This window comes from Pseudopipra pipra, chromosome 5, assembly GCF_036250125.1.
Source record: "Pseudopipra pipra isolate bDixPip1 chromosome 5, bDixPip1.hap1, whole genome shotgun sequence".
Classification (NCBI taxonomy): Eukaryota; Metazoa; Chordata; class Aves; order Passeriformes; family Pipridae; genus Pseudopipra; species Pseudopipra pipra.
Genome location: NC_087553.1, coordinates 50700155 through 50725419, shown reverse-complemented (window position 1 = coordinate 50725419; position 25265 = coordinate 50700155). Strand labels below are relative to the sequence as shown.

The 25265-nt window shown below is 40.4% G+C and overlaps 1 protein-coding gene across 6 annotated transcripts in view; it reads right to left on the bottom strand.

Moving 5' to 3' along the window:
* Positions 1–19772: 19772 nt before the first annotated feature.
* MET (MET proto-oncogene, receptor tyrosine kinase) overlaps positions 19773–25265 on the bottom strand; it is a 92934-nt gene continuing 87441 nt past the window's right edge. For all 6 annotated transcript variants that reach the window (XM_064656044.1, XM_064656045.1, XM_064656043.1 and 3 more), the window contains exons 19-21: positions 25049–25214; positions 24012–24148; positions 19773–23867 (exon numbers count right to left, since the gene is read on the bottom strand). In XM_064656044.1, the coding sequence (XP_064512114.1) occupies positions 23657–23867; positions 24012–24148; positions 25049–25214 (514 nt within the window). In that variant the 3' untranslated portion in view covers positions 19773–23656. The remainder of the gene's footprint in view (positions 23868–24011; positions 24149–25048; positions 25215–25265) is intronic.

Here is a 25265-nt window from a genome sequence, read left to right as displayed (position 1 = left end):
AAAAAATAAAGTAAATAAATTGACATTTTATCTATTGCATCTGCTCAGAGGACAAACTGATGAGAAGTGTATTTGGTGCTTACTCCTTTAATCTGGAGGATGTACTACACTCTTGTTTCCTAGGACAAAGGTGGACTCTGGTCAAGCTCTGAGTCCTGCTCAGATGGTGCTCCTGGCAGTGGGACAGGAGGAGTGGCCAGAAAGGTGTGGTAGGCTGTATCCCTGCTGCCTGCTCCTTTCCATGGGAAGAGTTTTCCTGCATCCTGATACCTGTTGGTATAAATCCTCACAGTCCTGTGGGTTGATGGGAGGCATACTCCAATTCCTGACATTCCCAAATATGTATCAGATCTTAGGGCCTTGGGCTTTGCCTGTCAGTTCGTGTCCGTATTTTTGGGGACTTGGTGTTTGCAAACCTCCCAGTTTGCTCTGTGTACCTTACAGATCCTTAGCAGCGAAAGCAAATAGGTTTGTTCTAAAGAAGTTGAATGTTAAATCCTTAAAATAGCATTGGAAGAAAAGCTATGATAGGAAGAAAACTATTAATCAAGTGTAACTGTAGGGCAAGCCTGAGACCAAGCTTCCTTCCAAGGTAACACTTAGGATCTTTTAGGCCCCAGCAGACATTCAAGAGAATGACTCAGTAGTCCTTCACCTGCTGTGGAGGTCCCTCTTAGAGTCATGGAACAGCCCAACTTGGAAGGGACCTTAGAAGATCATCTGGTCCAACCTTTCATGGGAAAGAGAGAATTGATGAGATTTGTCTAGTGCCCTTTCCAATTGCATCTTGGAGGTTATTCCAGTTTGTTCCCACAAAAATGTCTTTCCTATATTAAGATTTTTGTTGATACCTTAGAATTTACTGTCATTAGGTTTTACAATGTTACAACATTCTTTATGCTTTACAACCATAATATTTTTACAAGTTTTATTAATTTCTAATTCTATTTTATGGTTTTCATGGATAATATGGATGCCATAATTATTTAAATCACAAACTGAATAGTTAGAGTGTATTTCTTTTGTTAGTTTTAGGGATCTTGATTAACACATTTACCCTAGAAGCTCTTTTTAATTTCCTCATAGGATTGGATTAAATCTTACCCAGGCTTGCTTTGTGACTTCCTACTCTGTTTCTATTCTTGGGAGTTTTCTCAGCTTCTTTCTCCACCCCATCCCCTCCACAAATAGTCAGCTATATAGCTTGCCTTATGTAATTCAAATTCAAAGTTTTGCATTTGCCTTTCTTTTGACATCTGCCGAGGAATTAGATACCCATGTTGTTTCTTAGATTTATCTTGAAATGCAGGCCAGTGGTTTACTTCACTGGTTACAACAAGATTTAGCTCTCCTATAAATTGAGGTGCTTTGAAGCAGATGTACTCTTTCAAGAGCTGAGTGGAATAATTAATTTGCGATACAGAATTTTTATCCAGGAATGGGAATATGTGAAAGTAGGGTGAAAAAAGCAAGTGTTGAGCATTTCAGAGGAGGACACCCAAAGGAAGGAAATACAGCTATGTCTCGTTGGCTGCTACTCTAGTTCCAGCAGAGGTAAGGAAGTTACACATTTTTGAAGGCAATGGGCAGTAGTGCAGCAGCATCTGGAAAGAGCTGAAGTCAACAAGAAGATAATAAGGATGTGAAGTGCTGCATACTGAGCAATATACTTTTCAATCTAGCCAGTTTCAAGCTATCTTTTCAAATGAGCAATGCCTATATATTCCAAATTGCCTACAGATTTTCAAAGCTGCTAAAAATGTCATGTTCTACTGATCCTGTAGCCTGTAATCTTCAGACATGGGTTATGTGTTGGTAGGGTTCTCCACAGTGTTAGCTATTAAAATGTCTCTACCTGGTAACTTCTTTTCTTCATCTATCCTTTGACTTCTTGAATGTATTGTTTGATAAAGTTGTCAGACTTGCAAAAGCACTTTATCCAGAATTCTCTGAGGAAAGAATCCTGATTTCCTTCTGAAGTGCAAAATGAAGTACTGTCGAGCAAAGATTAGTAACTTCTTATAAAACATCTTTCACTACAGAAAATCTTCTCTCTATGCTAATTTATTTAGTTCTGATGCAATGTAAGGAACAACTGCATAGTAAAAGTGCATTCTAAAAGTGATTTTGGAGTTAGCAGTGCATGATCTGAACTGAACAAAGCTATGCCAGAACTGAACAATTTTAGGGATTTAAATTACAACACCAGAGTTTCGAGGAAAAATAAGACAACTAGAAAAGTCTTCTGTGGCATTGTTCACAGTATCTGTGGGAAAGCTGCTAACTTAAACAATCTGTGCTACAGTGATAAATGTTTTGTTAATAAAATATATCATATTCATGTACTGTGACAGTGCTTTGAAAGAAGAGTATAAACATGTCTATTTTACAGCCTGTTTTTCAAAGATAAATAAATTTACTATAGACAGGTACAGCTAGAGGTTTTCAAGGAGAACATTTATGAATTGCAAAGAGTTCAAAGAATAATCAGGGACTGGAAAATGCAACCAATACTATCTCTCATTAGTTTTATCAGAAAAAAACCACAACAACAAACACCTTAAATGTTTCTAAGTACTTTCTGGGAGATCAGAAAGTTGTTAATAGGATGTTTTGGTATATTAGAATATTACAGGATTCGTGGCCAGTAGTTTAAACAGGACAAATTCAGGCTAAAAATAAACTTAATATTAGTCAGAGTAGTTGACTCCTGAAACAATTTAACCAAGGCAACATTGGCACTAGCAATTTTCGAGTAAAGGTTGACCATTTTCCCAGAAGATATATTCTGCAATTCAGCAAGGACTTAAGGAATCTTGTGACCTGTGTTGCAGGAGAAGGTAGCAAGGAAGATCCTGAAGCAATCCTTCTAACACTGGCATGATTCTCTGAGCCCTTTTCCTGTTCAGCAGCTGACGGAGAGAAACTCAAGTGAGAATGGAAGTGGCTCCATGGAAGAGCTAAAGAGAGAGAATAGTTTGAGCATAATGAACTGGATCCAGTGAGAATGGAATTCAAAAGGGAGAAAAAAAAAAGGTAACCAGGAAATTACTGAGGATAGAGTAGGTATTATTGAAATGGGGAATATCATGGTCAAATAACCGGTCGTAAAAAAGTTTAGCTGAGTATTTAAAATTGGATTGTTGGGGAGTATTTTTGATAGTTAACTGATAAACGCCTGAGTCTGAGCTGGGAACTCTAGCTTCTGTAGCATCAAGAGGGAGAAATAAGCACTCCAAGGGTGAGATTCATCTGACTTAGTTAAGATACCTTTCATAGGACAAGACTATTGTCTGTAATGAGATGGCTAATTCAGGTCCAGTTGTCTAAATACTAGGTGTCTCTGTTATGACAGCCAAATCCTTTTTCAGTGTTAGAAGATCAAAGGGAAAGATAGTGATGGACCAATGAAAGGGGACAAGGGCTAAGGGAAGAACACGAGGGACTTGTAAGAACTTAAAAGGCTAAGGTAAGGGAGAAAGGACTGCACTTGTCATTCAGCATTGCTCTATGCTCCTTAGGGAACCTGTACTCAGGGAGGTAAACCTCATATTGATCCACAAAGGACTTTGTACCAAGAGGACTGTAGTTCTGTACAGACTTTATTGCAGCTCCTACTCAGACATCAGGAATGCTGTATCAGTAGCTATGGATAAGAGAGCAGGATTAGGATTAACAAAGGAAGATGACAAATCAGAATCAAAGGATAAGGGTTCTGCACCCCATAATAGCTGAAGAGTACCCTTAAGATAGCAGTGTGTCTTAAAGTAACTCTGAGACTTCCCCATCCTGAACCAGTCTTGCTCTCTTTTGGTGTACATCATTTGTTTGTCTTTGCTCTGTACCAGGAAAGATTGAGAAAACAGCATGGTACTAGGAGAAAGCAAAACTGAGGAAAGCAAAGGAGCTGGAGCACTGCTTTCCCCAGCCATCAGCTTGTTACAGGAATAGAACATTAGCTCACAGGAATTGAGCAGCCACCTGATTCTGGAAAGCTCTATGAGAAAATGCAAAAATTCCTTTCCTTCCTTCTCACTGAGCCTGGTTCCTGCTTATATTTTTAGTTATTCCCTTTTGAAAAAAGAAAGTGTAGTCTTCTAGCTGGATTTATTTACTTTCATTCTAAAGGAGACATTGTTTGACAATTTTATTTTTCAACAGGAAATGGCAAATGTGCTGATTTGTTTAATGAAGTTGAGATTCACTGCAGGAGTCCAAATTCCTTTTTCTTTTACTCTCTGTAGAACCAAATGTCTTATGAAGATAAAATCTCAGTAAAGATAAACCATGCAAACAGATGTGACTGAAGCACTGGGAATTTCTGTGCTTATGTAGTAAAAAAGGCCTCACAGAGTCAGTGGTACTTTGTGCTGTTTAACAGTGGTATGGGGTCTTAATTTTTGATCTTGTGTCACATATTAGAAGAAATAGTAGGAAGAGGAATCGGGATTTTGAAATAAAGCAATGTAATTTTATTTTTAATTGTGTGGGCTTTGAATGATGCACAAAATTAGTACTTGAGTGCACTTGCTGCTGTGATCAGCTTCATAGGCTTCATATTGACAACGCTTTATTCAATGGTTTACAAGGAAGAATTCCTACCCCCTCCACCAAGCATTTCCACTATGGATTATCTCTATAAGAATGGGATTTCGAGTAGGTTAATAATTCTATCTATTCCTGCGAAGATTGTGAAAAGGGAAAAAGATTTTTTGTTGTTGCTGCTGCAGTAAATGGGGATAAAGGGATAGTTCTCCCTCAACTGGCATGAAAGGCAACTGACAAATGTCTAATGCAAACCCAGCAAAAATACATCTCACCATAATGTCCTCAACACCCCCCAACCCCCCACCTCCGAAGTAATCTTTTGGTTAAGAAGAACAACAACTCAGAACAAAAGTAACACAAAGATTAGAGGTCCGATTTTACTAGTTTCATTTCTCCATGTTCAATAAATGCACAGAGGAATAAATCATTATGCTTACTCTGAAAAAATGCTGTCATTTTTCACTTTGTGGCCCTTTAGCAAGCATTTTGTTTGAACTAACCGAAAATGGAAAATATTAAAACTGGGACTGTATTTTGGTAGTACTTAATAACTCACTAAATAATTTCAATATCTAGATGGATGAACTATTTTGAACCAAAGAAAATGCTTTTGATCCTTTTTTTTCCACATGTGCTTTAACCAGTTTTCTAATTTTTAGAGAATTGCTTTTGCTACGCACCTGTGCCTGTTTTAACTCCTTTTGCTGTGTTATAATGATGTCCCTGCCTGATATGGAACATTATTAGTCTGACGGAAATCCTTGTGCATTCTTTCCAGATGGTAAGCTCAGGCTTTTGCTATCTGTGGAAAGTAAGTCCAAATACTGTACTCCGCTTCTTTTCTCACCAGAAAATTTTGAACTTCTGGTTTTAGTCTCTCATGTCAGATCAGGATATGCAGCAAAAAAAAGGAGTCTCACACCTCTGTTGTGCTGTGTAGGATGAGGTGACAAAGAGGTACAAATAGAAGTGGGATATTCAGATATGTAAAGTAACACCATCTAGTGTGATGGAGAGGGCTGTCTTTTCTCCCTACTTTTTTTTTTTTCTCATTTTTGTGGCCTTAAAGTCAAAAGCCATTTTTAGGGAAAGAGGTAAAGGAGAGCAGCAGGGAGCCTTTATAAATGTTTCAGGTGCAACACAGGAGATGACAGAGTTTTCTTGAAAATTTAATGGTGGCAGAAGGTGAGACTTCGATAACTTATGAAAGAACTAGTAGGAACGATACTAGGCGGGAGGTGGTGAGACTCAGGTAGACCACTGTTTTTGTGTACTGCTTGCTGGCATGATGACGTGAAAAGCTCTTTCTAAACCTAGTTGAGCTTATTTACAGACCTGCTGTAGCTGAGTCCACCTTCCTCATGCAACCTGCGTCCTCACACATTGTTTTCTGGCTGTTCTCTTGTGTAGCACGTGATGATTGGACCTCTATGTGTTCATTTCTGGTAGTTTTTAGCTTTTCATTGCTAGTTACTTGTTTCTGGGTTTGGCTTTACATTCCTTTTAGTCACAATCTTTTCTTTGCTCTGAGTCATATCAGGTTGTTGCTGCCACCACTGCTTCCTGCCTCCTGTGCTGGGACTTTTCCTGTGAGCCAGGAAAGAAAGGGGTGGCCTAGGAAGGTAGTGGGAAAATGGGAGGGTAGGGAGGAAGGGGAAGCACATCTCATGTCATGTTTTTTCCTTACAGTGTACTGCCCTTCACAGTTTCTGTGCAATACAGCCTGCCTCTTGTGGGTTGTATTCCAGGGAAGGATTTTTCAATGGTCTGTTAATAAACCCTCCATCAACTCATGAAAGTCTTTTGCAGCTCTCTAAACCTGGCAAAGTTGGGATTTTGTCATGGGTACAGTGGAGGAGCCCTGCACATGGCTGAGGCCAGGAGGGACAGTGGCAAGGGTCTGTTCTTGCCCATGGCAGGAGGTGGAGGGGAATGGACTAAAACAGGCCAGCTCTGTGTCACACCAAGGGTTTTATGTTTTAATATTTATGGGAATTTCTGTTAACCAAGCAAAACAAAAGGGAAACCAAAACAAATAACGAATTGGTTTCAGTGGGTGCTGATCATCCCCTGATGTCAGCTGATGAAGAATGCTGCAAAATCTGAGGGATGTGTGCTTGACTTCTGTGTGTGCTGCCCAATGTCATCTGAGACGTGCTTGACACTGTATTGTGTGGGTTAAAGATTACTGATACCGGGCTATGGGGCAAAAAAGCCCCTGTGAAATATGAGTCCTTGGGGTAGGAGGGAATCTGAGGCAACTGACATAGAGATTGTAATCTTTCTTCTCCTGCTGCAGGATATACAGCCTTAATTTTAGGCTCTCTTTTGTAGTTTAAGGCAATCAATATTAAAAGCTGACAATGAATGTACATTTGTCTAGTGTAGAAGGCCAAGAATAATGCTAGATATGGTGGGAGGGCTCTATAGGGTTTTGGGAAAAGAAAACCAAGTCAATATTCAGTGTACCTGAAAGGGAACACTTAATTATTGGGAACATTAAAGCAGACAGACAGAAGCATAAAATTCTGTGGCAACAAAATAGGAGAGCAATTCTGTGGAATTATGACTTCTGTGAGGGCTCCTCATGTGGGTTGGACTCTGACTCTTCTAGGGAAGAGGGTTTAGAAGCAAGCCTACATGCTTTGTTAGTAGTGTATGGGAAAAAAAAAAGTTAATGGCTTACATCTTTCTGATAAAAATGATCAGTGTCCATTGGCAAGGGTTACATTAAGCAGATCCTGTGCAGGTACTACACTACAAAAAATAAAATGATACTATCCCTTTTTGCTCTCTGTGATTGCTCACTGGTGTGTATATGTATAGATCAGAGGCAGCATAGCTTCATGAGGGAAAAGTCCTGCTTGTCACATCTAATTTCCTTTTATGACAAGGGAACTCACCTAGTTGATCAGGGGGAGCCAGGTGATGTAATCTTTTTGGATTTCAGTAAAGCTTTTGATACTGTCTCTCACAGTATCCTTCTGGACAAACTGTTTATCCAGCACACAGCTGGATAAACGCATCATGTGGTGGGTGAGCAATTGGGTCACGGGTTGAGCACAGAGGGTAATAGTGAATGGGGTAGAACCAGACTGGCGACCTGTCACTAGTGGGGTTCACAGGACTATATCTTAGGCCCTGTGCTCTTCAACGTCTTCATTAACAACTTGAACGCAGGACTGGAAGGGATACTAAGTAAGTTTGCCAATGATACTAAATTGGGAGGAGCTGTTGGCTCCCTCAAAGGCAGAGAGGCCCTGAAGAGAAACCTCAGCAAATTAGAGGACTGGACGATCACCAACTGTATGAAGTTTAACAAAGACAAGTGCCGTATTCTGCACCTGGAATGGGGCAACCCTGGATGTTTGTACAGATGGGGGAAGATGCTGGAGAGCAGCACTACAGAAAGGGACCTGGGCGTCCTGGTCAATGGCAAGTTGAATATGAGTCAGCAGTGCTCTGGCAGCCAGGAGGACCAACTCTGTCCTGGGGGGCATCAGACGAAGCATTGCCAGCTGGTGGAGGGAGGGGATTGTCCTGCTCTGCTGTACACTGGTGCAGCCTCACCTTGAGTGCTGTGTGCAGTTTTGGGCACCACAGTGTAAGAAAGATTTAAAGCTATTAGCATCCAAAGGAGATACAAAGATGGTGAAGGGCCTTGAGGGGAAGCCATATGAGGAGCGACTCATTTGGCTTGTTTAGCCTGGAGAAGAGGAAACTGAAGGGAGACCTGATGAGGGGAAGTGGAGGAGCAGGTGCCAATCTCTTCTCTGTGGTGACCAGTGAGAGGACCCAAAGGAATTTCATGAAGCTGAGTCAGAGGAGGCTTAGGTTAGATATGAGGAAAACGTTCTTCACCCAGAGGGTGGCTGGGCACTGGAACAGGCTCCCTTGGGAAGTGGTCACAGCACCAAGCCTGCCAGAGTTCAAGACGTGTTTGGACAATACTTCCAGGTACATGGAATCATTCTTGGGGTTGTCCTGTAGTAGTGGGTTGACCCTGGCCAGATGCCAGGTACCCACTAAAGCCACTCTCTCTCTCCCCTTTGCAAGTGGACAGAGGAGAGAAAAACCCCAACAGTTCATGAGTTAAGAGCTGTGAGAGGTCACTTACTGATTACCTTCACAGGCAAAACAGACTGAAAGTAGGGATATTACTTAAATTTGTTACTAACAGGATCAGAGCAAAAGAGTGAGAAAAAATAATCTTAAAAACATCTTCCCCTCACCCTTCCTTCCTTCCATGTTCTCCCTCCTTCCCCTCAGCAGTGCAGGGGGATGGGGAATGGGCATTACGGTCAGTTGTTGTTTCTGCTGCTGCTCAGGGAGAGGAGTCCTTCCCCTGCTCCTGTGGGGTCCCTTCCTCTGGAGACAGTCCTTGATGGACCTCTCCAGTGTGAGTCCATCCCTCGGGCAGCAGTTCTTCCCAAACTGCTGTCCCATGGGTCACTCGTCCATGGGGTGCAGTCCTTCACGAATGAGCTGTATCAGCCTGGGGCCCCCACAGGGGCCACAAGTCCTACCTGGCAAACCTGCTTCCCTCTCCACAGGCTGCAGGTACCTGGCAGGACCCTGCTCCATCTTGGGCCTCCCATCGAGTCACAGCCTCCTTCAGATATCCACCTGCTCCAGCGTGGGCTCCTCCATGGGCTGCAGGTGGGTCTCTGCACCCCGATGGTCCTCCATGGGCTGCAGGGGCACAGCTGCTCCACCATGGGCTGCACCACGGGCTGCAGGGGCCTCAGCTCTGGCGTCTGAAGCATCTCCTGCCCCTCCTTCTGCACTGACCTTGGTGTCTACCTTGTTGTTCCCATGTTCTCACTCCACTCTTTCCTGGCTGGAAATTTTCACCCGCACAACAATCTTCTATTCTTAAATATGTTATCACAGAGGCCTTACTGTCACTCCTGATGGACTCGCCTTGGCCAGTGGCAGGAAGCCTGTCCTGGAGCTGGCTGGCATTGGCTCCCCAGCCAGGGAAGCTTCTAGCAGGTTCTGACAGAAGCCACCCCTGTAGCCCCCCTGCTACCAAACCCAGCCACAGAAACCCACTGGACTTCAATGATCCTTGTGGGTCACTTCCCATCTCAGGATATTTCATAATTCTAATAAAAAGCCATGAAAGATATGCAGAGATATTTATATATTTTAGTTTATATTATAAAGAAGATAGAATCATAGAATGGTTTGGGTTGGAAGGGACCTTAAAGATCATCTAGTTCCAATCCTTCTGCTGTGGACAGAGATACCTTCCACTAGACCAGGTTGCTCAGAGCCCTTGAACTCTTCCAGGATAGGACACTCACCACTTGTCTGGGCAACCTGTTGCAGTGTCTCACTACCCTCACGGTAAATAATTTATTCCTAATATTTAATCTAAACTTTTCCTCTTTCAGTTTGAAGGCATTACCTCTTGTCCTGTAACTTCATGCCTTTGTAAAAAGTTCCTCTCCAGCTTTCTGGTAGGACCTTTAGGTACTGGAAGGCCACAATGAGATCTCCCCAAAGTCTTCTCTTCTGCAGGCTGAACAATCCCAACTTTCTCAGCCTAGATACCATCTAAAGACAACAGGGATGTTTCAGTGTAGTTGTTTTGAAAGACAGAACCAGTTTAGAAACCAGAGAATTACTGTCAATGTAGAACTTTGTTTATTTCAGTCGATTTACAGGCAATATCTACTATTTGAGTAGATTTAACTTTAAGGTTCTATTGATAATACAAATGTAAATATGATGTAAAACTTTCTTTGCCTAGAAGTCATGTATTCCCCGATGGAAAGACTTAGGACTTCAGGCATATGGAGTATGACAGTAATTTATCTGTCCTTTTCTGTTTAGCATTAGGAAATAGCTGAAATAAAGAATTGTGTGATCCTGTGTGATGCTCCTCGACCACAGCGGTGCACTAGATGGCACTGTTGGTTTTAGTTTTACTGCTGCCTTCCTCTTCTAGGGAACTTGTCTTAATTAGCTTCCTTTTGAAAACAAACATGCTGTTTCAACAAAGGGTCAGTGTACATTGTTCTGGGCTGCTGCTTTTATGTTTATAGTCATGTAATCAATATGTTGGAAGGGTAATTAATTTTTAACTTCAAGCCAATTGTAGATCAAATGCCACTAGAGTTACTGGGTGGAGACAGTTTAATTTCCTTTGAAGCAATGATACTGATTAGCTGTAAAGGGTTTGTAGTGAGTTGTTAGAGGTCCAGAAGACCTTTTGCTTTGAAATACTGGTGTAAACTTTAAAGTAACACTGTTCCTGTGATACAGATTAATGAGTTGTGGCATAATTCTGATAAAGTTCCTCTCATTTACTTGCTACATTTTGTCCTGTAAATTCGTTTTTCAAAGCAGCTTTATTTGCTTTGACTATTCCCTTCCTATCAAAGGAATGGTACAAAGTCAGCATTAAGTTGATCAAACTAACTTTCTGCTTTTTATCCCCTTTCTCTCATTATCTGCCTTTGGGGACTCTGGAGGCCCATGGATAAGGATAAGATATGACCCTCCATACAGCAGCATAAAGGAAGGATAGTGTAAGAAGCTGGGGAATTTTGAAATCTATCCAACCCCTGCTTGTGGAGCACATGGTGTCCTGTCCTCCTGCCCCTTTCTGCTGCTGTCCAGAGCAGCTCTGTCTGTCTCTCAGGTTCCTTGCTTTGAGACATTTGCTAGCTCAATACTTCCAATGCTTTCAGCCTGTCCCCTTAATGCTTCCTTGTCCTCTGAGCTAACCTTTCTTGATCATATTTTCATCCGTTCTCTCTATTTCATCTTCTTCCTTGCCTCTGTACTTCCACATTCAAACAAACTGGAATCTCAACGCTCAGCTCTCCATCCCTGTCTTACAACTTTAACATCTTCCTCCTGCTTCTTTTTTACAATCAATATATGGGCCATTTTCATGGATAGGCTATTGATCACTTCTCCAGGAGTCTGGATTCTTTCTGATCTTGTGTCTTTGCTTTCCATTACATAAAAATTTCACTATAGGCTCTGGCTATCCATTCTTGGGCAAGTTGCAGAGCCTCTCTGCTGTTCTCATCTTAATTGATCTCTTGGGCAACTTTTGATACTTTGATCATTTAATTGGATTTCATGCTGAGTAAAACAATGAGCACTGGTTTAATCTGAAATGAAACCTTTGTTTAGTCTAACATTAAAAAAATAAGGTCAATTTCAAAACAAAAAATATTTCCTTTCTCTGAAAAAAGCCAGCCTCTTGTATTTTTATGTTTAAACTATTAATTGAATTCAGTCTGGCCTGAGCAACAATTTCTGTCCTTGTGAGTCATACTTTTGAGTAAATCTTATCAATTAATGGGACTGTGTTACTGAGCTGTGCTGCAAAAGTCTCTGATTTCTGTTGGAACCAAGAATAGCCCTCGGTATAGATTGACACAGCCATCAGCTATTGAGACTAGTCAGATTTTTAACCTTTTCAGGAAGACAAAACATCATCAGTAGGATAATGATCAGCAGAGGTTTGGGTATATGCCATTATGTTTTCTGTCAGAAATTAATGTTGTGACTAATAAAGGCAAGACTGCAGTTACTGCAGCAGACTGTTCTGTAGACTGTAGTCTACAGTTGTTTGTGAGATATTAGATTAGGACCATGAAATTTATTCTAGTTTTGAGACAAACTAGAGATGGATATTTGCAGCATACAAGAAGACTGAAAACCCAATTATCATAACCACAGGAACTGGAAAGAAAAATCTGCACTATCTTCCTGTCTGTCAGTTCTACAGGATACATCTTTCCAGTGATCTTAGTCATGGTGCTTCAGAGTGGTACTTTTATCAAATCAGACTGTTTTGGGAGGCGGTGGGGTGGCAGAGTAACATATCCCAATGTATTTACAGTAGAGGGAGCTGATGTTCAATGCATATGCCTGTCAGTTTTTACTGCTGTGCCACTCTTTGTACAGTATGTGCCATTTACCTGTGTGTGTGTAAGCATTGCTGAAGAAATGCCACCTTCTCTCAGGGATTTGAGTAGGATACCTCTGCATCCCTTGCCCACTGGCTGCAGTCTGACAGAGCTCTCTGGGAGGATAAGTGGCCTCAGAGAGCACTTGTTAGAAGAAGGCCTGGGGCCCCTGGGCATCAGGCTTGACATGAGGCAGAGACTGGCAGTAGTGATGTATAATATTGCAAACAGGGAGCCTCAGCCACCTTCTCCCTTACCTGCCCAAGTCTGATGTTTCCATCTTTCCAAATATCATAACTTCCTATTACACTGCAAACAATATCTCTTTTGTGCTCTTAGCTTTGCTCTGTTCCCTGGGTTTAGCTTGTTTTTTGCCTGACCCATCTTATGAATATGCGCTCAAGAAATTCTTTGATTTATAGCGCTCTTTTTAGAAGCCAGAGATCTCTCCTTCTCTGGCACTGCCTGGCTGGATTATGCAAGTTATTCAAAGTTAATGGATCAAAGTTAGTTAAAATAGGGACAAAGGAAGTGTGAAACCACTGAATACATATACATTTAAAAATGTGTTATGTAAAATTCATGTAATATTATTTTAAATTAATTTCTTTGAATAATGCAGGCTAAGAGATTGAAGGATTAGGGTTCCAACCAATTTGAGTTTCTGCTGGTGGCTTTGCTGTAGCTCTTTTGTTGAAAGTTGTCCTCCTCGTGAGGCAGTTTTCCTGACTGCAGTGGTTCAGCTAAGGTAAGGTAATCACAAAAGAATGAGTTAGGGAAGGGACATTGTCTCAAGACAAATGTAGGATATATACTTATATAAAAAAGAACTCAGAGAACTGCAGACCCATCTAACTTGTATGACCAGAAGGATCCTCAAGCAAGTTATTAATGTCCCGTGTTAGCACCTAGAGCCACAGTTCTTAATCTGTTTGTGGACAAAACCTCTAAGCACATAATGGGCTGTAGTACCTTGTTTATGCAGACAAGTTTTATTATTGATGTCTTTATTTAGCCATGAGCAACAGAGACGCTGACCTAATCACTCTACAAAGTGGTACATTTGGAGACTACCAAGTTCATCCTTGGCAGCACACTACAAAAATAAAGATAGACTAGGAAGAACGAGAAAGAAGAAAGTTAAGAAGTTTAGAAAATAAAGTCCATGACTAAAGGTTGAAAAAACTTTTTATCTTAGAAAAGATGAGATTAAGATGGGACATCTTTGCTTAAAATTTTTCTATAGATAACCTGACTTTCATTTGTAATCAGTGTTGGGGCAAAAAGAAAGTGGTGGGTCTCATGCTGAGCAAGAAATTCAGGAGAATTTTTGCACTATACAAATAATGAAACCCTGAAATCCTTGTAGCTTGTAGAGTTGTGTTTTTTTTTTTTTTTTTTTTTAAAGAAAACATTAGACAAATGTTTGCCAAGGCAGCTTAGGTATGCTCACCCTATCTTAGTGACATGGGATGGACCAAATAATTCTTGACGTGTCTTCCAGCCCTATATTTCTGTGTAAAGAACTCTCCAAAATGGGTAGTAGTATTTATTATAGTACTTCTTAGCATAGTTATAAAGCAAAACTTGTATCTCCAAAATTGGTTCTTTCTGGTAATTCTCTGGTCAGCTTTCCTTCTCAGGCCTTGGCACTAGGCATTATCACAGCAGGCTGAAATTGTCACTAGATGTTTAAACAGAGTATTTGATTAGAACCATCAAAAACGGAAATGAGGCTTTTACAATGACATTTCTACAATGTCGCAGTACTTCTTAATCACAGGTAATTTTGGTATTAATTTTCTTAACCGATCTTCCTCAGAGAGATTGATTTTTGAGCGGTATGCTGTGGTCTGCGCTACTGGATAACACCTTAATATTGGACCATGTACTGATGTTATCTCAGCTATTGCAGAGGTAGGATAGATTTGCCGCTCTTTCAACAGCTTTTTATCACTTCTCCCTTGTCATGAAGCATGAGTGATTATAGGCTGAGGGACATATTTTATACTCTCTTAAGTGTAACTTGGCTGTGTGGGAAGATGCCTTATATACACAGTTTGTATCTAAAGAAAACCCACTCCCCAGTGTAAGTGTCTGAAGTTGAGGATACCTTTCACATACATGAAGAAAACACTGGCATTGCAAAACACAGATAAGTCAAAGCAGCAGCCCTCCTTGTTCAGATCCCCTGTATCTGACTGACACAGCTTCCTGCTCAGTTCTGCTTTACTACTGAACAGAAGTTCCCTTGCAACTGTGCAAGTCTGTCACTTTCTGCTTAGATATTTGGAACTTGCACTACATCTGGGAAGCGAAAAAACACTGGGAAGCATTTCAGATCTTGGAGCTGAGCACTTCAAACAGATGGCTTCTTTCCAGAGAAAGCTCTTCCAGCTTTCAGAAATGCTCCTCATAAAATTAGACCTTGCTATTAGGGGTAGTATATAACGCAGTATGGGGGATGGGGAGGAGTGACGTGAAAGTTGTAGAAAATAGTGTTGGGTTCCTTGAACAGTAAAATCTTTTGATCTCCGTGCAGTCTCTAATTTCCTGATTGTGGCTGAATGTATAAATGGTAGACAAAGTTTCTATATTCTCATTCAGGTGGGTTGGGGTTTTTTAGTTTTTTGGTGGTTTTTTTTGTTTTGCTTTGTTTTTTTTTCACTGAAATGAGACCTCATTAGTTTAAATTCAGATTGAAAATACCAGAGTGTATTTGCTCCTCTATGTTTTACTTTATGAATGGGTCGTGAGTCTGTTTTATACAATCTGCTTGGCAGATTAGTGCATAAGCACAGTATGACAAATATGATCTAAACTAAGCATTTCATTAAGGAAAGACATTTGTTATTGGCTTTCAGTATAAGCCATTAACCTTCATGGACACCACTTTCTCTGTAATGAAGTTACTATTTTAACACCATTCAAGGTTTTATGCAGTAAAATATACAACTATATAAATTTTAATGCAGCCATGGTAAGTACTATAAGGACTGTGGAAGGGGGGCATGAGAAAAGTGCTGTGTTAATGATTTATTCAGCACAGTAATAATATTTGTTTATATTGTTCATCACCATCCAGATTTTATCTTCCTATTAAGGATTGTCTGCAGAAAATAATATTGGGTAGATATTTGCACACAGAACCTCCATATCGTGATGCTTTCTGGTAATGTGAAGATACTAGAGACAAGAAAAAGAATGAAGTACTCGGTAAATCAGTCCTGGCAGACAAAAGAACCCTCAAGTACTGCAGAGAAATCTAGTTTCTGCCAAATAATCCAAAATCAGTTTCCCTTGACTCAAACTTTCAGAAGAAATGAAACTCATTTTAAGATGCTCAGAATGGTTAACAGAAAAAAATTCCCTTTATTTATCCAAATGGGCTGGCAGATACATTTTGAAGCAATTCGCACTCCCAGACACAGATTTAAACACATTTTAAAATAATTTACTTTGTATTTTTGTGATGGTCTTAAGAAAACCATGCTGCTATAAATTGGTATCAAGATGCCTAGCAAATATATTTTATTGTTGTTGCAGATGCACAGATATTTTTTCAGGATATTTTTGAGTAAACTTAATATTAACAAAAAGAAGTGGACATAGTCCTGCCATAGATGCTCTTTATTTACTTGCATTTCATGCAGCAGCCCAGGTTACACTTGTCAATGAGGTGTTTTCATCACTTCAGTGACATGATTCATGAGAACTGCCTGGGTCTGACAAACTTTTACCCTCTTTCCATCTGATTCAGATCTTCTGTTCAAAAGTTCTGCCAATAGCTGCAACAATTTGGTGTTCAGGGGTGTATAGAGGACACAAGCAGTTCTGGAGCATTTTTGCAATTATTGAGCTGTTGATCTTTGAGGGAAGTACTTCAATACTGTTACTGTTCTTGTGGCCAGGTGGCAGATATATCACATAGGCATGGCTAGTGATTTAATAGACCAGGTAATTTCAATAGATAAATTTTCCATTTCCAACTGACAACGAATGAAGAAGCTATTCAGATAATTACATTTCTCTACAAAGTGCAAAAATTACATAGTGAGAGTGTTTTTAACATCTAATGATGGTTGTCCTTCTTGAAGCAGTAACCTCTTCTAAGGTTTGCTTAAGGAAACCAATAACATGCAATTGGAGTTGGATGTGACTCGATCCTTGTTATGTCCTACTTGCTTACTAGTGTGTGTGTATTGTCACATCTTCCCATGTGTTTGCCGTTAATTCTGCACCATGAGCTCCAACAAGCTGCAGCTCCACTGTCTTTCTTAAATTGCCTTTATTTTTTATTGAGTCACACAAATGATAGAGAATATACCACTGTCATCTGAGGGCCTTTTTTCCTTCCTAATTAAATCTCAAACCCTATTTTAAGCATTTGTTTTCAGTTTTATCACACTTGCAAAGCATGCCAACTGCCCCAGTGAGCTGCAACCTCGTGGCAGCTGAGGTGTCCATGTTTGGTCATGCGCCCTAAAGTTTTTGGCAAAACTTTTCACATCCTAAAGGAGGATATTCAGCTGTCCTTTGTGCCAGAGAGGGTCTCCATGTGTGCTTGATAATTAGAACTCTGGCAAGTGTTAATTCATAGTGTTTGTAGAAATGCAGAGAGCCTCAGAGGCCCGAGCAAGGATGATTTCCCTGTTAAATCGTCACAATGAATGTGAGAAAACATTGGCAGATACTAATGAACCTCCTAATGGCACTGGGCTGCAGCAAAGTACTTATTACTGAAACAGAAAAGCACATGGAAACTAGAGGTCTCCTCCAGCTGACTATGGCAAGGATTTACCTTCTGCTGAGGGTCTCTCTCTGGGCATGGTGTGTAGGGAGGAGGCTGCTGACTCTGGAAAGCACCAAAATTAATAGTAACAGCAGCCAGGGAAGCAGCATTCCTTACAAAACAGAAATCTTTCCTGTCCCCTGGAGGTCATGGAGTGGCTGCAAGTGCTTGAGATTAGGACTCAGAGGAGTCTTTTGGCATCCTCATTGGAAGTGATTACACCTGGAGTGTTAGCAGGATGGGGATTACAAAAGGCAAATTCAGGTTCAGTGTCAGAGCACACAGTTTCAAGATGAGAGACTGATTTCCACTGGGTTGGTGTCCGTTGAGTCAATAAAGTTGCTCTGAATTCTCCCTGCTGTCTGTGAGATCACAATTTCTTGTAAATGTTTTTCCTAATCGGTCTGGCATAATCCTAAGATTTCCTGTGTCTTTCTTCAATGCTCGGAATACTCAGTTCATGACCTGTTTGTTAAAAATAATGGAAATTGGAATTTTCAGGAATAGATGTTTGGCTTAGTGAGTAAAAAACCCATTAGGATCTCTATTTCATTTATCTACTGTGACCTTTTCCTGTGATGTAGTGTTACAGCTGAATCCCAGAAATGAAATTTCTGAAGGAAGAGTTTCATGTTTAGGATTAAAATTTATTTTGACGTGCTTTTGCAGTTGCTCACCTGTACTGCTTCTGCCACTGTAACCCAAATTGCAACCTCATCACTTATTTATATAAAGCACGTAGGTCTCTTCTTCATGACTGAATTTAACAGAGACAGAAAATTAGCAATATGCAAAGACTTAGCAATCCAGAGGTACAGTGTACCATTTTTCTTGATTTTAGAAACATTTAATATTGTTTGTTGTATAAAAAAATCTTCCTTAATAGAGGCAAATTACTCTCAGTGCGTTATAGTGCACTAAAAAAAGTAGGTGTGAATTCAGTAGGAAAATTTCTGTGGGGTGAGGATATCCTTCCCTATTTTTTTAATCTCTTGGCTTTTGTGTAGGGTACCTGTTATGCAATGTTTTGAGCACTGGCCACATCCACTGTTAATATTCCTGTGGGGGGAAGGCTACCAGTTTAAGTCAGCGGCAGATCTGCTGCAGTGTGTACCTGATATAAACAAAATTAATAGGATGAAAAATTGAGCATGGGAAGCTTGTGATTCTGTTGACCCTTTCAAAAATGCAATATATACCATCCCTGAGAAATCATGAGAAGTAATCAGAGGAATGTGTTACAAATCTGGTATTTAAGTTCAGGCCATCATTTGACTGTGTGTTATGCTGGTTTAGACTGAAGACCCTGGTATTAATAGCGGTCTGTGGTAAAACCTTGGAGATTTTTTACTGACTTTTCAGGGAAATCCTGAAAATGTATTGGAAATACATTAGATGTAAATAATAGAATAAAAAATGGATTAGGATTGTGACACAGCAGAATGTTTCCATCCTGAACTGCTATTTTCAATGCCTTTTTTCACAGAATCACAGAATAGTTAGACTTGGAAGGGACCTCTGAAAATCATCACTTTTTCCCCAAAATATACTTTGAGCTGAAACTGAGCATATACATTTTTTCGTTAAGAAGCAAACATGCCTGGAGAAAATGTGTTTTGATGTTGGGTTTGCATAATATTTTGAAATGACAGCAGCATATAAATTCTGTTTTTTAATCAGCTGAGACATTGTGCAATAAAGTATTTCTGAGTGAGTTAAGTACGAAAGTTCCCCTGAGATAAGATGCTGGAGAAATGAGCTTGTAGTATCATCTGAGTTGAGTAGCACAGGACAGTGTGTGTTGCAATGTTTGTGGGGTACCCACTTAAAATACTCTTCACAAAAGTGAATTTGTGAATTCAGCAGGAGACATCTAAGGTAAGTGGGAGGAAATGCATGGGAGAAAGGTGGGGCTAGCTCCTCTTATCCCAGAAGAACCAGGGTCCCTGGGGACTGCAATGCCTTTTCTCTCCAGGTGTCACAGATACAAAGCACCTTGCAGAGATGAAACACAAGATGGATGACCATGAGGGACATAAGTTCAGGTCCTTGAAATTTCTCGTGATCATGACTGATTAGGGACGTGGATGCTAAACGCAAGCGCTGGCATCCTTGCTGGGCCACGCAAGTACTCCTTATGATACCTAAATTCTGAGTTTCAGATGTCACCCCAACTCTTAAGTGCATCAAGAATTTTAAAGCTCTGCATGGGTGCAGCCTGTGGTTAGGCAAGAACCTTCCTAATCAAACCGACTGTGCCATAGTTGATGATGACAAATGCTCTGCACCTTTCTCTGACCTATTAATGGGTAGGAGGCTCATGAACTGTGTGTTTGATTTATTGGTGCACTCTGTATTTTTATGTTTCTGAGTTGTTTCCCCTCTACCCCACAGTTCCACAGGTTGCTCTTCCCATGTTAGTCAGAAAAAGCATACAGACATGTAAGCTTAACAGTAAACATGAACAGTAATTTCAGCACTCAGAGCATAAAGTATTACAATAATTCATTTTAATAACATTTATTAGGTTGTAACAACAACTATAAACATAAGTACCATTCAGCTCTTTGCAGATATATGAACTTACTAACATCAAATCTTTACCAGAATCACATATTCTTACAGGTGTCCCAGACACAACATTAACTTTATTAATCAAAAGTTCATAAATAGTAAAAATGTCCTCTGTTTCACATTGCAGCGTTCCTTAAGCATGTACATAACAAGTTTGGAGTAACTTCTCCAAATCTATGTGTCATAAAATTCCTTAGCTGTTTCAACAACCATAGAGATGATTTTTTTTGCCTGCAGCAAAGCCTTTTGTCCTTGAGCAATCTACAATTAGTATCTCTCTCAGCAGACATGAAAGTTCATTTCTGAAATGAAAGTGGTGATGAAACACAATACAATATTATCTGCTTATAGGTTGCCTACACACTCTGCCCTCATTATAAATCCTTCAGTTATAACACTGGCTCCCAAGAAGAATATATCCCCCTTATCTGTTCTTTATCTGCACTACCTCTCTTTGAAGATCTTAAAATGGTTGGCTTGCAGCAATGGAGATATTGTACTTAGGGTGGAGTGTGTTTACAGTCAGTTCTTTTCCTTTTTAATATTTACATAGTATTTTTTTAAGGTTGCTACAATTTATGAATCATGTACATTGACTTACATTTTCTGAAATGTTCACAGTGCAGTATTTTGTGGCCTAACCAAACTTTGTAAATGTCATTAAAAATAAACTTTTTTTTAATATAAAAATAGATTACTTTATGTGTTTACACCAACAAACCCAGTTCTATCCTATTCTAAACAAGCTATACAGTAGTATGCACAGAATTCCACAGGAACAGAAATGACATGTGATGTTTGCCCTAAAGCTATAGTACTCTTCCCTAATGAATGAAGGTTTTATTTACTGTCTCTTTTCAAAATTGTTTCTCTGGTCAAAATTTAGAATTAAAAGTAGGTATCATAATTCACTGGGTTGTGTGATTCAAGAAGAGGGTAAAGGGGGCCTAAAGTTATTTCTTTTGATTGGTCATCTCCGCTCTTCAGGGATGGCATGAAGAAGTTTTCAATATGCCTGCTATGGCAGTGTCTTTTTAGGTCAGGGCTGTGGCAACACCTCCACTCTTTACTTACCTGTGGCAGCAGCTCCACCCAAGGTTAGGTGGCAGAGCTTCATCTGCTTGTCAAGTGACTCATCAAACAGCAGCCTTCAAGTTTTTAGTCTCAGAGTGATTCATTCTTTATTGAAAGAAATGGAGGCTTTGCATTTTTCAGAAAGGGATCTGCTGATACACGCTGTTCAACTCAATGAAATAGTTGAACATTGGAGTAACACTGACACTAGGAATGCTTTAAGCTACATGGTGGTCCCTTTGTTTTATGTACCGTCTGACTACACCAGAGGACTGGTAAGACTGATATAAAATCATAGAATGGTTTGGGTTGGAAGGGGCCGTTGAAGATCACCTAGTTCCAAACTCCCTGCTGGGGGCATCTTCACCTAGACCAAGTTCCTCAGAGCCTCATTCAACCTGGCATTGAACGCCACAGGGCATTCACAACTTCCCTGGACAACCTGCTCCAGTGCCTCACCACCCTCACAGTAAAGGATTTTTTCCTAATATAAAATCTAAACCTACTCTCTTTCAATTTAAACCCCTTGTCCTGTCAGTACATGCCCTGGTAAATAGTCTTGGCCCATCTTTCCTATAAGTTCCCTTCAGGTAGTGGCACACTACAGTTAGGTCACCCTTCTCTTTCCCAGGCTAAACAATCCCAATTCTCTCAGCCTTTCCTCACAGGAGAGGTGGTTCATCCCTCTAATCATCTTGGTGGCCTTCTCTAGACTTGGTTGATGTCCTTACTTTGCCGAGGACCCCAGAGCTGGATGCAGCACTCCAGGTGGGGTCTCACAAGGGCAGAGTAGAGAGGCAGAATGCCCTCCCTTGACCCGCTGGCCACGCTGCCTTTGACACAGCCGTGGACACAATTGGGTTTCTGGGCTGTGAGCGCACATCGCTGGGTCATGTCCAGCCTCTCATCCACCCCAAGTGCTCCTGGGCAGGGCTGCTCTCCCCCTGTTCATCCCCCAGCCTGTACTGATACAGGGGGCTGCCCTGAGCCACGTGCAGCATCTTGCACTCGCTCTTCTTAAACCATCATGAGATTGCCATGGGCCCACTTCTTGAGCTTGTCCAGGTCCCTCTGGATGGCATCAAATGTGTCAATGACACCCCTCAGCTTGGTGTCAGCTGCAAATTTGCTGAGGGTGCACTCGATATCTTCGTCTGTATCATTAGTGAAGATATTAAATAACACTGGTCCCAATACAGACCCCTGAGGGACACCACTTGGCACTGATGTCCCTCAGGACTCTGAGCCATTGATCATTACCTCTGGATGTGACTGCTCACCCAATTTCTTATCCATCTAACAGTCCACACATCAAATCCGTCTCTCTCCAGTTTGGAGAGAAGGATGTTGTGGGGGACTGTGTCAAAGGCTTTCCAGAATTACAGGTAAATGATATCTGTAGCCCTTGTCCACTGATGCAGTCACTCCATCTTAGAAGGCCACGAGGTTGGTCAGGCAGGATTTTCCCTTGATGAAGCCATGCTGGCTGTCTCAAATCACCTCTCTGTCCTTCATGTGCCTTAACTTCATAGCTTCTAGGAGGATCTGTTCCATGATCTTCCCAGGCACAGAGGGGAGGCTGATAGGTTGGTAGTTCCCAGGGTTGTCCTTTCTTTCCTTTTTAAAGATGGGTAGTGTGTTTCCCTTTTTGCAGGCACTTGGGACTTCACCTGACTGCCATGATTTTTTGAATATTGTGAAGAGTGGCTTGGCAACTATATTAGCCAATTCCTTCAGTACTCTGAGATGCATGTCATCAGGTCCCATAGACTTGTCCACATATAGGTTCCCCAGGTGGTCATGAACCTGATCTTCAGTTACAGTGGGAGTGGCTTTGCTCTCCCTGTCCTCATTCTGTTGTCCATCTGCTTAAGAGGTGTGGAAAGAGAGGTTGCCATTGAAGATTGAGGCAAAAAAGTTAAGTACCTCAGCCTTCTCCTCATCCGTTGTTACCTGTTCGCCACCGTTGTTTATCAGGAGGGTTACACCTTCTTTGACCTTCTGTTTGTGATTAACATACCTTAGAACCCTTCCTGTTATTCTTTGCCTCCCATGCCAGGTTTAGTTCCAGTTTTGCCTTGGCCTTCCTCACTCACTCCCTACACAATTGTACTTCTCTATACTCATTTTACTGCACACCATTTCTTGATTTTGATTTCTGTTAAGACACCATGAGGCTGGCTCTCTTGGCTGCCTAGGTTCTTAGAAACTTTGTTGATGTAGTGTAAAAATCCAAAGTTTGCACCATGCAGGAGGAAAATACATTTTAAAATCTTGTAACTTTCATTGTTTGCCTTAGCCTTTTGTGTGAAAACCATTTCTGCACTGCTCATCATCCTAAAAGACATGCACAGTAATAGTCCTTCCAGCCATAATGATTGATATTCTACTTTCTCCTTCATGGCATTAATGATGAATTTTTGTTCTTGGGTCTGAGCACACATTAATGACAGTTTGTGGGAACTAGCTCTGTCTGGTAGCACACCACATTTCCATTTGGTAAATTGATGCAGTTATCCAAATACTTGGAAATTACTGTGATGGTTTATAGAATCCCATAGCCTTAAACAATATGATACTGTGTCCCTGTACTAGTGCAACTTGGGCAACAACATAAACATGTGCAACAGTGTTCTCACAAAGACCAGGCAGTAAAAATTAGTGGACAAAATGTTTTGCTTTTTTGTTCATACAACTAAGAATGGATTTTCCTCTATTTCAGACATTCCTGTCATGTGTCAACATCCATATCTATGTTGTCTTGTGATGATAAAAGAGAAGGATAGGGAGCAACGCACTTCACGTTGACATAAGTAGCATTGACATGAACGTAGTGTTCCCCAACAAAAGTGGAGAAGATTGTTGATATATTTGAAACAAGTTCAGAAAATGCTGGACGCATCTCAGGTTTTGGATGCCAGCACTTCAGCATGACTTCGTACCTGCCATTCAAATAAAACAAGTGTGCAATTACAAAATCATGTAAAAAGGAAAAAGCCCAACCCTCTCTTTCCTCCCACAGCCTCAATTACTACAATATCAGAATCAGCAGCATTTGCAGAAGGCTTTGCAAACTATTTACTTACAGTGGATCAGGGCAGTATTCAGGTTGTAGCAGCCTTCTGCCTTGTAATAAGTAAACAGTTATATCAAAAGAATTTACATCAGGATAAGGTGGTGCCCCTCGTGTCATAAGTTCCCATAACAACACACCAAAGGACCACTAAGAAAACAAAGAAATAAATAGTAAGTTATAGGGTTGGAGTGCTTTACATTCCAGTTTTAGAAGATGGTTTGACAGATTTAAGCATTCAAATGCATGGATTTTTCATTTGAAAAGTTATTTTACTGCATTCAGCTTTCTTTTAAGTGCGCTAATAAATGCTGTAAGGACTTGAGGAGCCACTTAAATAAGAACTAGAGAATCTCAACTAAATAAATGAAAGAAAATAAAAGCCTATAGGCCTGCTACTTTGCTGATATAAATTAGCAGACCTCTTTTGAGGTTAATGGAGCTCTGCCAGTTTACATGAGCTGATGATCTGACTAACTCTGTGTAAATACATACTGAGGACAATATATGTGGTGAAAATTCTATGCATCACAAGCTAATCTGAATCTGGATTGAAAGGAGAGCTAAAATAAAAAGCGATCCTGCCAACTAATGACTTAATCTTAACAATTTTTTCTTCATAAATGGACAGGTAATACTTGAGATTGCTGTTGGCAGTCAGTAAATATTTATAAAGCAAGTAAAGTATTTTTGAGAACTAGTAAATTTATGAGTCTCAAAGTTAATGTGTTTTGTCAAGCTTTCCAGAGCCCCTCCTATAGGTGGGTTCAGTTCCAACTTGACTTCTTGGAATGTCCTTAGTTTCCCTTGGAACGGGGTTAAACTAATTCTTTCCTGAGCAGTAAAACATAATCAGGTCAACAACTTGTTGTTTTGTGACTGGGACAAATACGCTTTCTGGAGGTACACAGTCTTTTATTATTATGTGAACTAAAGTTAGATTCAAATATAAGTTTTGATTTGGAGTTAGTTCATTTATTAAATACTAGAAAGATGTCTCAGGCAATATAAAAGAAACAAATAGGTGATACAAATATGTTTCTACATTACCACATCTGACTTTGTTGTGAACTTTTGAGTTTGTAAACTTTCTAAAGCCATCCATTTCACTGGCAGTTTAGCTCCTGTTTTGTTGTGCACACTGTAGTATTCTTTATCATAGACATCTCTAGCAAGACCAAAATCAGCAACCTTGACAGTGAATTTTTCATCCAACCTAGAGAAATGACAAAAGGTATTATTTGCAACTAAGCAGGCAAGATTTACA